The sequence below is a fragment of the Zeus faber genome, assembly GCF_960531495.2.
Source record: "Zeus faber genome assembly, chromosome: 3".
Lineage (NCBI taxonomy): Eukaryota > Metazoa > Chordata > Actinopteri > Zeiformes > Zeidae > Zeus > Zeus faber.
This window is the reverse complement of record NC_137190.1, coordinates 29,228,484-29,240,927: the sequence shown is the minus strand read 5'-3', so window position 1 is coordinate 29,240,927 and position 12,444 is coordinate 29,228,484. Positions and strand designations below refer to the sequence as shown.

The 12,444-nt window shown below is 43.5% G+C and overlaps 2 protein-coding genes across 2 annotated transcripts; one reads left to right on the top strand and one right to left on the bottom strand.

The window, feature by feature from the left end:
- Positions 1–996: 996 nt before the first annotated feature.
- On the bottom strand, positions 997–6,085 carry LOC307228260 (uncharacterized protein). The gene is made up of 10 exons (XM_079997879.1): positions 5,949–6,085; positions 5,533–5,731; positions 4,937–5,121; positions 4,599–4,814; positions 3,734–4,115; positions 3,276–3,409; positions 2,839–3,078; positions 2,568–2,729; positions 2,207–2,296; positions 997–1,456 (listed from the first exon to the last, which is right to left on the bottom strand). The coding sequence occupies exons 2-10, from the start codon at positions 5,723–5,725 to the stop codon at positions 1,310–1,312; spliced, it is 1,749 nt and encodes a 582-aa protein (XP_079854005.1). The 5' UTR covers positions 5,726–5,731; positions 5,949–6,085; the 3' UTR covers positions 997–1,309.
- Positions 6,086–9,776: 3,691 nt separating this feature from the next.
- LOC307227958 (interleukin-1 beta) lies at positions 9,777–10,640 on the top strand. Its single transcript, XM_079997406.1, has 2 exons — positions 9,777–9,867; positions 10,402–10,640. The coding sequence occupies exons 1-2, from the start codon at positions 9,784–9,786 to the stop codon at positions 10,618–10,620; spliced, it is 303 nt and encodes a 100-aa protein (XP_079853532.1). The 5' UTR covers positions 9,777–9,783; the 3' UTR covers positions 10,621–10,640.
- Positions 10,641–12,444: the final 1,804 nt, after the last annotated feature.

The window sequence follows — 12,444 nt, the reverse complement described above, 5'->3', positions numbered from 1 at the left end:
ATTATTATTATTATTATTATTGTTGTTGTTGTTGTTGTTGTTGTTGTTATTGTTATTATTATTATTATTATTATTATCTAAATTATCATTATATTATATACATTATTGTTAAAATAAAAATAAGTACAAAGTTATTTTTAGATAAATTATATCTTTACCATATTATTATATTTTATAAATGATTATATATAATATAAATATAATAATATTATTATTATATGCACCTGCACCAGTGGTAGAAAGTAACGGAGTACAGTACTACATTACTGCACTTCAGTACATTTTTCACGTGTCTCTACGTACAGTTTTGCACACTTTTACTGCACTTCATTTCAAAGCAAATGTCTTGTATTTTTTACTCTACTACCTAACCCCAACACAGTCCCATTGCTTTATTATGAGCTGAACTGACAACATGAAGCGGCTCAGACGGGGGTGTCCGTGGCTCCACCGGCCCCGTTAGAAAACACCAGCCAGTCAAAATGACGTCACGCTTACCTGACAGCATCACACACGTTCTCCATAGGGCGATATGAACGTAACAATCCAGACTTTAAGGCACCTCTGTCAGTATCGCTACAACGAATGAAGACAGTATTTTCTAGAAGGCTGCTGGTGGACTATACTGGACTGGACTGCTCTGTACTGGACTAGACTGGACTGGACTGGACTAGACTAGACTGGACTGGACTGAAATGGAGTGGACTGGACTGGACTCTACCGGACTGGACTGAAGGCTGGAGCACTGGTATCACGTGAAGGGCATCACCTGATCACCTGGGTGAGAGTTTATGGAAGTGGAGGTAGTTACACAACGTATAGTTTGAGGCGTACCAGTATTTGCATTATGGGGTGAGAAATGAAAATGAACAAATAAAACTCAGTGAGACAAGCCATAGAATGTCAGGCGGACGGATGAGTCAGTCAAATCCAATCTGTATTGAAGTAGGCAAAAATAACACACAAATAATAACAATCCCGAAGATAAGATAAGATAACACTTTATTAATCCCTGGAGGGCAGTGGCGAAGTAGGGTGCAAGAGATTAATAATACAAAAAAAAAAACCAGGAGTAGGTGTTAAAAAAAAAACAACGTGACAAACACACTTTGATTTTCCCTTTATGAGAAGACAACTTGACCAGTGGTCTCCAGGTCATTTCAGTTTGAGACCCCTGATCTAAAGGCACTAAAACCCCAATTCTAAATGATATCTTCGGTAAACAATAACATGATCACAAAGCCTCGCATCATAGCCTACTTAAACCCCCGGGAAGAGGAAAGTGAGTGAACAGCACTAAAAACAAAGATCATAACCACAGAAGGCCGCGCATCTGTTGCACATATTCCTCTGTTCTGGCTTTGCCCCCATGCGGCTGCAGCCGGCGGAGGATGTCCTTCGAGATCCGCGTGCTGGCCGCCTGCCCTCCAGCCAGGTTCACCGCGTGAGGCCCGACCTGCACCAGAGGACGTGAAAACGATGTGGCGCGGGAGCCAAGGAACGGATCGCTTCATTCAATCAGGTTTATCCGCGCAGTCCTCCATCACCATCACAGTGTTAACAAGTCCACGTTGCAACAGAAATGTCTTCCACGTGGAGATCTCAACTCGCAACTCGTCATTTATTTCGGCAGGCAGCCAAATGCAAACACTGATATCATGAAAAACATTGATATATAAAGAGCCATTTATTTGACATAGTATAATCTTCATCATATGTATTGAAAAATATAATTAGTAATATATTTGCGATGTTTAACAGAATGTTTCCCACATTGTTCAAAAGTATATACGTACATACAGTATATACTATATATTAAGCCTTTTTAACTCATATTTTAAATATATTAACAACATATTGGAATGCATTAAAAAGAATATCTGAGGAATTCCTCCATCTATTAAAATGTAATTTTACACATTGAATTACACTACATTGTTTGTCAATATTTGTCGCTGATATGGTATTTTTGTTCCATAAGGGAACCTCACAAAGCACCGCAAAGAGTAAAATAGGAAGACACTTAGAGAAGGTGTTCAGAAGAGAGAAGCTGGCTGGACGGAAAAAAAACAACCATGCCCCTAATAAAACAGCCAACGGGAAATGTAGTAGTGAGGTAAAATAGTGTGGGGTGTTGGGAGCGATTATGATTGTTCTAACCTGGTCATAGCACATCGTAAACACATCAGTAGACAAGCATACCCACCTGCAGTGCAGTGTACTGCCCCATCAGATACAGAGGACAGCCCGGGGCCCACTGCAAGCTCTCTGCTATGCAGGGCCAGCCGTCTATCACCTGTGTGGATCACATCAACTGGATTAATCATACTTGTGAGTCAATAGTAGTATGATTTGATATGATCTATCTATCTATCTATCTATCTATCTATCTATCTATCTATCTATCTATCTATCTATCTATCTATCTATCTATCTATCTATCTATCTATCTATCTATCTATCTATCTATCTATCTATCTATCTATCTATCTATCTATCTACTGTATACATCTATCTATACATGAATTTAGTCAGTTTTAAATGATTTTTTTCTATCACCCACCCACCTGAATGGGGAATTCCCTCCACAGCCCGGAGAGCAATGGATCCTGCCTGGCATCCAACTTGCAGCCTGTGGCCAGCCAGATCCTGTCCCCGCTCCAACTGTCCCCGGTGCTGAGCGCCAGGCTCCAGACCTGATTCCTGTAGCACCACTTGGCCTCGCTCACCTGGACCGTGACAGGGGAGAAAAGCACGGCATCTCATGTCATGTCACCTCGACGTCATCTCGCCCTACCCCCATTGCTTTTTTAGGAAAGACATTTTCTTCACTGCCACCTGGCAATATGTCTTCACGTCCACCCGTCCGCTCCGTATGAAAGGCTGCAGCTGGACGTAGGCCTCTGGGGTGACCGCTCCGCCTTTCCGCGCCTGCTGGATCATGGCCAGGCGTCTCTGCAGGCTCCTCTCGTTGTAGAACTGCCGCAGGAAGGCTTGGCCGTCCATCTTGATGCCGTGCTCCACGTGGGAATAGCGACCCACCAGGCCTTCCACATCGCCCACGTCAAACTGCTTCAACTGTGGAACAAAGCACAATGAAATCACTCTCTGGAGCACTTTGCTCTATCAGTCCTTCAGCATGTTTTAGACACATTGAAATCATGAGACATGGCCAATACTAAACCAAATTGAAGCCAATGCTTTGACCCATTGCCCCAGTTCACATGAATGGTTGTTATACTTTGCTCCGGTCTTCCTTCATTCTGGTACAGGACCTGAAGGTGTTTTCTCATGACCCAGGTCACGTGGCTGGCTCCCTGCTGCACGGCAATGGAGACAATGTGAGCGCTTGTTAGTCCTCCACCGACCACCATCACCTTCTGCCCCGCACTGCACACCACCCACGACCCTGGACAAACACATGAACGCCCTGTAAATCCAAGATCAGCGGCCATCAAGGCCAGGTTTTTTTTTTTTTTTTTTTTACGTCAGCAACCCCGAGGTGGAAAATTCCAGGTTCAGAAAGTAAAAAAATTCTGCCGTGTTTTTGCTCCAGCCACGCACTGATCCAGTCGATTCCATTAATTTAGTTGGACCTCTGGGCTGTGCTCAAGGGCAAATCCGCGTGGTTGACTTCACTTTCTGAACCCTGATTTTCGACATCTGCAATACACTGACAAACGAAAAGGTGAGATTACATTATATGTACAGATATACAGTATTTATGAGTTACCCGGTGTTAAAGACCCCTTCTCTCCCTGATGACCTTCTTCCTCGGCTTGCTGTCGAGCGGCGGGCAGGTGGTGCATGAGGTGGGCGGTGTGCTGTAGGTGCTCCTCTGGGTAGCTCTCTGCGATGCTCCCCACCCAGGCTGGGATGTTGGCCATCTGGGCCCGAGTCGGTCCTGTCGCCACGACGACCCGCCTGGCCTCGAGCGTGATGCCCCCCTGAAGAAGGACTCGGAAGTACTTCGCTCTCCTCGTGAGCCCCACTCCCTCTCCTTCCCGCCTCCCCTCCTTCTCCTCCACCTCTCCCTCATCTTGGTCCTCCAACACCGGGGTGATGCTATCCACCGTTCCTTTCACAAGCACTCTGTCCAGCTTGTATCTCTCCACCTGTATATGTAAAAACAAAAGCATTCTCCAACTCCATTACCATCAAAGGAAAGCTCACAGCAGTGAAGATTTGAAAAATGATATGTTTAGAAGCCTTTTGAGAGAGTCTCATTTATCCTTTGTAAACAGTTGTGGTGGTACAATTTTTGAACGGCTATTGAATCAACCATATATCAGTGCATGACTAGAATTTTGCACCATACCGTCATGCAGATTTTAAAAGGGGGGGTTGATTTGGTTTTTCATGCTCGACATGTGAACGGCAGCAGTCTTGATAGAATGACAACACGACGCAGATTATACAGGAACATGGTGTAAATTCTAGTTTATTGGCTTCATCAACTTGTTCGATCAATTCAGCGATCACCACCCAGCGGGCACGACAGTATGTTGTGGTGCCGATGCAAATGCGGACATTCAACACGTCATGCTTTATAATGGAAAAATGCATACACAAACCACCGCACAGGCACATAGTCCAACCTGGTCCTTAAAGAAGTCCACACTAAGTTTGCTTCCTGGTAGACTTAAGGACAAGCTCTTCTTGAGGCTCCTCTTCATGTTCAGGCGTCTTCGCTCCTTCTTGCCAAGCCGCATGTCATTGTAGAAGGCGTTGTCATCCAGAATATAGGCCCGGTCCGGCAGGCTGTGAAGCTCTGCTCTGCGGTCGTGCGCCGTCACAAAGTCCTGCAATGCCTTCTGTTGAAGAGAGAAGATCCAAGTATCACGATTTATAGTCGTGCTGAAATCCGTCCCTCGTTATCTTTACAAGGCTCCATTATCCTCCTTATAAGGAACGGTGTGTGTTACTGTGTGTACACCTTGTTGAGGGGGTCCGTGTGAACTAGCGCGTGGGACCGCAGGTGAGGGATGTTGAGGGCGGCGAACTGACTCTCCCACAGAGCCGTCCACTCGCCGTAGGAATCTACCACTCTGATCGTCAGCGGGGGGGTCCGGACCACGCCCGAGGCCTCAGGCGGCGCCGGCCTCGCTTCAACTTTCTGGCCTTGCAAAGCACAGTCTGAATGATTACACGGCTCTGTGGAACACTCCATTCTGATTGGTCAATGGTGGCACTCAGCCGTCAGTTACTTCAAAATAATGACCTCTGATCTGTTTTTACCGACTTGTCCGCCTGGAGTCGTTTCCCTCACATCATAGGGCAATTTTATTTTGTAGGGTAAATAGTTCGCTACACTGTTGAACTAGGCATACTATTTATAAATCAATATTCCATCTTAATGTATTTATTTATTTATTAAGTAGCTCCGCAATAAGCAGGATAATGTGCAGCCAGCCAGTCATTATCGTTAAATAACCCCCTTCAGAGGGATACACGGTCCTGATCACCCAGGCAAGGCTTTTTTGGCTGCACATTAACCCTTACTTACATCTATTTTACCACAACTAAACATACAAGGTTGAACTCTCTTCTTGTGCTTGTTCCTGGTGCAATTCTTGGACGTCCTCTGGTTTGTTTGGGGTTCTGGAAGGAGCGGGTCCTGCTGGGCGCTACCTACCCCCAGCTCTGGCTCTGAGTCGGGGTTGGATAGCAGCGTGGCCAGGGTCAGGGCATGGGGTCCACCCCCGATTATTAATACATCCAGCATCGTTGTCTGAACACACACACGCACACACGCACGCACGCACGCACGCACGCACGCACGCACGCACACACACACACACACACACACACACACACACAGAAAAACACATATTCACCAAGTTGAACTTCTACAATGAGTGAAGCATTTGTAAGCAGTCAGACAAAAAACATTTCCCGAAATACAGTCAGCATGGCAGTACCGAGCCTTGGTTAGTACAGAACAGTACCTGGTTGTCTCAGGCTTCAAGTGTGTGTCAACTGATTCCGACTTTAAGACGATGGGAACGTGGACGCTTCGTCAGGTCCCACATACTGTAGCGTACGGCAGACCTGTGAACTCATGACAGTAGTGTGCCTCTCGTGTAATTCAACCCACTGGTCGGCTGGGGAAAGCTGTAAATAGATTTCAGAGTGTTTGTGTGTGTGTGTGTGTGTGTGTGTGTGTGTGTGTGTGTGTGTGTGTGTGTGTGCGTGTGTGTGTGTGTGTGTGTGTGTGCACGCGCGTGTGTGCGTGTTTGTCCACTTTATCGTGCTCAAAATAACAGCACGCTTTCCCCAGATGCCTCAGTAAATATTGAATTAAATGTTAAAGTGATTAAAACTATTCAAGAGAGAATAGATCATCAAACCTTATATCCTGCTAAATGTTAAATCTAAAATATTGTCCAATTGAATATTTACCTTAATGCGAAAGCCAAATAGCATTTTTGACAATCACAATGTTATACAGGAACAATAATAAAAATAAAAGGAACAAATCAATTGAATAAGGAATTATGTCATGTCATAAAGGAAGTAATATTATTATTAAATAAAACCCCATTCTGCCATCACTTCTTCCTCACTCTCAGTGATTTTGTTGTTTAAATTCTTCTTTATAATTTACAACAAAATAAATGTTTGTCCTCTGATATTTGTAAACAGAATTCAGCATCTGAAAGTCCAAAATAACTGGACACTTAATAACATCTACAACTATTAGTACTTATGGAGAAGATTTGGATAACTATATGTGTGTGTGTGTGTGTGTGTGTGTGTGTGTGTGTGTGTGTGTGTCTGTGTGTGTGTGTGTGTGTGTGTGTGTGTGTGTGTGTGTGTGCGTGTGTGTGTGTGTGTGTGTGAATGACGCAGTCAATGGACGCATTGTACGTTGTGTACGGCACACTGTATTCTGCATATTTTTTTCTGCTGCTCAGTTCTGCTGCTCAGCTTTCGTCCAACCCGACAGACATCGACTGACATTTATGGTTTGCGTTCACTTCCTCCTGTGGCATCACTTCTCTAACAACTTCATGACGTCAGCCTCTTCCTTCTGGTTCCTCTTTTATCCATGTGGTATAAAGAGAAGTCAGGTCACCACCTTCACCAGCTCAGCGTTCTGGACAGCAGCCATGGACTCTCAGGTAGGTGACTCAATCCCAGTATTCTGTCTCACAGGAAGGATATAAGGTGCTAAAATTGAACATTTTTGGTCAAGAAAATAAGTCGCAATTTGTCATTTTTGAGGATCCTCTCATGAAAGGCGGACTGAAGATCGCTCACAACATCCACGAAGGCAAACACCGGTATGAGGTGCGGGATGTGGTCAAATTCAAGAAAAATGGAGGAAAAGCTTTTGCCAGGTACAGTATTTGGGGCTTGACTGCTTAAACTTGGGTAGACTTCCTGCCAGTGTTTTTCTGTACGAGATGACCTAAAGAACCGGAAGTGACCTGAGAAGACCAGAATTGAAGGCCGGGTTAGGGCAAATAGAGCAGATCTTAACTTGACTTGATTTGACTGATGGAGATGTGCATGTAGCCCGTCATCAGATCAGTTCCACGGACAGCTTTCACAGCAGCCGGACATGTGTTCTGTGCAGGGAAGGAGACACGCTGGTGTCCATTAACCAGATCAATCTGGAGAACCTCAAACCTGAGGAGTTTGCACACTTGCTGACCAAGGGCAATCCAAAGCTAGTGAGTTCACGGGCCCCGTTGTCTATCATTTGAGTTGTTTTCCATTTTGTTTTTGTCCGAGTGCTTCATCACTGTAGTTTTGACGTATAAAGACTTCGCCTCACAAAATCTCACAAAGGTGTGACTACTAATAATGCACTACTCAGATACACTTATTTGGATCCCAGTAGTATAATAACTATGTCATGGTTCAACTCCACTACGGTACACAACATTATGAAGAATATTTGAAATCAACTGATACAATACATGCTATAACTGACTATCAAGTTTATTAAAAATCGAAACGTGACTTCAAATTAGCCTCATCAAGCCCAAAAGAAATCACTGTCATGACACAACAGAGAAAAGACCTTTGGACTCGTCAAGTGTCTGCACTGGGTAGTACACCGACAGGAAACCAAAACCCTTGTACATCCATGCCTCCATCCTTCCATCTCCAGATCCTGCACCATGCCGACCAGAAGGAGGATCCCGCCAGCCAGCCGAGCCCCGCGGAGGGCGAGGCCTTCTACCCGGTCTCCAAGGAGAACACCCTGCTCCACTTCAGCCTGGAGATGAGGAGAGAGGAAGAGGGGGCCGAGTGGCAGGAGGGGGAAGGAATGGGAGGCGGCGGGGAGGAGGAGGGCTGTCCCGGGGAGAGCGGCGAGGAGGGGGAGGCGGGAGTCCTGCTGGTCACCATGACCAGCACCAGCATCACTGTGCTGACGGGGAGGGGCTGCGACGCCGCAAGCCCCGCGCACAACTGCATCGGTGCGGACTGCACCTTTAAACAAGTTGTCATGGTGGCAACTTCCAGCAAGGTGACTTTCGGTAAATATGGTGGCTTTCCTTCCCTATCTTGTAAGTACGTCAGAAGTAAAGGATAATGTGCAGCCGGTCGGTCAATATTTCAAAATCATGGAGATCATAAAATGGTGATCAGGACCCCAAGGCCCAAAGTGGAGGTGCTTTGTATCATCCTGAAGGGGGTTCTTGTGCAATATTGAGTGGCTGGCTCCACTTATTACAAGGCTACTTACTAAATTAAGGATACATTGAGCTGAACTAGTTTTTATCTAGTTTTTTTATAACTTGTATCCCTAATTTTTGAGTAACATAATCCACAACAATTGACCAATCACTATTGACCAATCAGAATTGAGTATTCCAGAGAGCCGTGTAATATCGAGCTTTATGGAGCTTTTGTTTTTTAGCAATTCATTGAGTCAACATGCATATGTGCAAAATGCACACAAACACTTAGAGCAATCTACAGCCTTTTATCTGACACTTGGGAGGGCGCTCATTCCACAATCTGGGTGCCAGGACCGAAAAGGTCCGATTACTGTCAGCCCCTGATCACATGTTCTCAGTCTCCTGGTGGTAAAGTCTCTTAATTGTCTTCTTAATTCTAGAGGCTGGTGTTGGGGTGATTAGAAGCCTTGCAGTAATATTTTCGTTACTCATTGGAGTCTTACTCTATCACACTGACTGATGCACGTGAACAATGCATTGCATTAGTCCTTGGAAAATGGCTGCCTTGTCTGCTATAATTTAATTTCGAAGTTCAAATTTTGAATTTTAGCTAACTGTATTCTGTATTTCATATTTCTTGCCAATAACACCCATTCCGATGCATGGATTGTATTCTAGTACCCAGTGGCGCTGGAAGTTTCAAAAAGGAAAAACAAATCGACAACATTTCAATCGAGCATGTTGTCACACAGCAGTACCTCAGGAGCGTCTGTGTGCAGAATAGCCTCTACATGTCCCCGAATCCAGGTCTGTGGTTATGCAGTACAAAGCAAACTTTCACATGAATCAGTTTCATATCAGTTTTACTATAAATCGTTTAGTTTCGTCACTTGAGTGCCTTAGCAAATTGGGTTAGGGTTAGGGTTAGGGTTAGGGTTTTGAATTTGCCATTTTTGCATTTGATCATAAGCTTGGTTTTGGCAACAGATTACATTCCATAAGGTCTATTTCATTCAAGTCCTTTCTGTATTTTCGGAGAGGAAATGGCCCCAACAATACTCTAAACGCATGACTGTGTTTTGTGTTTTCAGAGAAGATAACCATCTACTACTACAAGTCAGACAGGATGGAACAGCCGTTCAGAGGAATGCCCGTGGTCGTGAACTTCACCGACTCCAACTGTTTCCTCAAATGTTGCAAAGATGGAGAGAGAGTCCTGCTCCAAGTAGAGGTATTCTTCAGGGTGACTGGGCCCTTTTCTGCTTATACAGAGGGGTATTTTCCTTTAGCTGGTTGTCAACAAACCCTTATTTCACCATCCCAAAACCATTGAGGAAGAATCCTCAATTCCAATTGTCTCCAGTTACAAAATATATATAAATGCATATTTTTAAAAGAAAATATGTGCCTTTACTAATACAGAAAAAATATAGAAAGAAATGAACAAAAATTAATATCATTATTAATTCAAAGTAAAAATAGGAAACATTAAAAAAGGAAAATAAGTATTGTAAATTTTGAAAAGTATTGGAAAAACTGTACAAATCAGGCAAATAAATAAAAAAAAATGCATGAGAAAATAAAATCAATTGTAATTAAAAGCAAATACATTCCAGAAATAGCAAATAATCTAAAATTGAAAGAGGCTTGATATAAATGAGTGCGGTGGCCTCTTGTTGTACACCATACAGTTTAGTGATGCGTTATGCGACTGAACGTTCATACGTTTCCCATAATGTCTGCCATCTTCCTTCCATCCTTTCAGACGTGTCCGAGTCAGAGGCTGAAGCTGATCTCGAAGGGCGACGACAACAACATGTCGTTTGTCTTCTACATGAAAGCCACCAAGACCAGGAGTCGGCGGTTCGAGTCGGCACGCTTCACTGGGTGGTTCATCCACATCGCGGACACCAACGCGGTGGAGATGGGCACCACGCCGGCGCCGGACGACGACCCCACGTTCTACTTCATTATCCAGAAGTGAGGCACCTTTGGCTTCAAATTGTTACCCCTGAAATTGTACATTTATCTGTGCCTGCGTTTATTATTAATATCATGAAAACATATTTACAATTAAGATTTCTAATTCCTTTGGATGTGGGATTTGAGGGTCTACCATATAAAAAAATACACATGGGATGCCACAACTTTTGAAATATTTGTAACTTACAACTTGTAACTATTTCAGGTATTAATAATACCATAGTGCTATAACAGATATTCTGCTATTGCAGAGGTGTGCAGATATGGATTATACCAGTTTAAATAAAAAAAGGTGTGGACCCTTATGTTGCTGGAACATACAGGGTAAGCCTGTAACAATTATGATGTCAATTTATTTTTGTTTTGGTGTGTAGCTGTGGTTATAATAAACTGTGAACATGTGAGATGATAACATGGTGTGGTATTTTTTGTGGATTTAACACCCCAATGGGTTTTTTAACTGTATCTTTATGTAAACTCTATGGCGAAGAAAAACGTATTCTTCCTTGTAATAAAACCACGGATGAATGACAAAACTAAGAGCATTGAGAAATCGCTTATTTCCATAATTCTTTTTGGAGACTTTTTATTAATGATTTTAGTCGAAAACAGTAAAACAATAAAACATTTCCGTGACACAATATTAAAAAATATATACACTACCAAAACATTTTAGAGAACACAGGACGCGAAAATCTTGAAAGCAAAATCAAAGAAAAAAAAGAAAATTCCCTGATGAATTGTTCTAGATATACACATATATCAATCACATCTAAGAAACATAAAACCTAATAAAAGAGACATTGGCTTTGGCATCATGACATCATTATATTTTTATTGTTTTATAAGGACCAATTTACCTTACATCGATCAGCCACAACATTAAAACCACTGACGGGTGAAGTGAATAACATTGATAATCTTGTTCCAATGGCACCTGTCAAGGGGTGGGATATATTAGGCATCAAGTGAACAGTCAGTTGTTGAAGCTGATGTGTTGGAAGCAGGAAAAATGGACGACTGGGTCAGAGCATCTCCAAAACGACAGGCCTTGTGGAGTGTTCCTGGTATGCAGTGGTTAGTACCTACCAAAAGTAGTCCAAGGAAGGACAACCGATGAACCAGCAACAGGGTCATGGGTGCCCAAGGCTCATTGATGAACGTGGGGAACAGGTCTAGCCCATCTGGTGTGATAAAATGGAAGAGCTACTGTACAACAAATTGCTGAAAAAGTTGCTGCTATGATAGAAACGTGTCAGAACACACAGTGCATCACAGCTTGCTGCGTATGGGAGTGCTCATGCTGGCCCCTATCCACCGCCGAACAAAGGCAATGGAAGAAGGTGGCCTGGTCTGATGAATCACGTTTTCTTCTACGTCATGTGGATGGGTGGGGTTAGGGTCCGATCCGATGGAGCATCTGTGGGATGTGCTGGAACAACAAGCCCGATCATGTGGGCCCCACCTCACAACTTCCAGGACTTAAAGGATCTGCTGCTAACGTCTTGGTGCCAGATACCACAGGACACCTTCAGAGGTCTTGTAGAGTCCATGCCTCCATGGGTCAGAGCTGTTTTGGGGCCACGAGGGGGAACTACACAATATTACTGGTTATTAGAGATGGTTTTTTTTGTTGTGGCTGATCAGTGTATGATAATAATTACTCTTGAAACACTTGAAAACAAATGGGGGAAACTTGTGTACATACAGCTATGTAAAATCTACAGACAGTGGGAAAAGTAAGACATGGCTTTTTTGGAAAAATAAATTCCATTTGTTCATCTTCCTCAGTTATCGCGAAAGTATGTATAAGAACATAAAAATC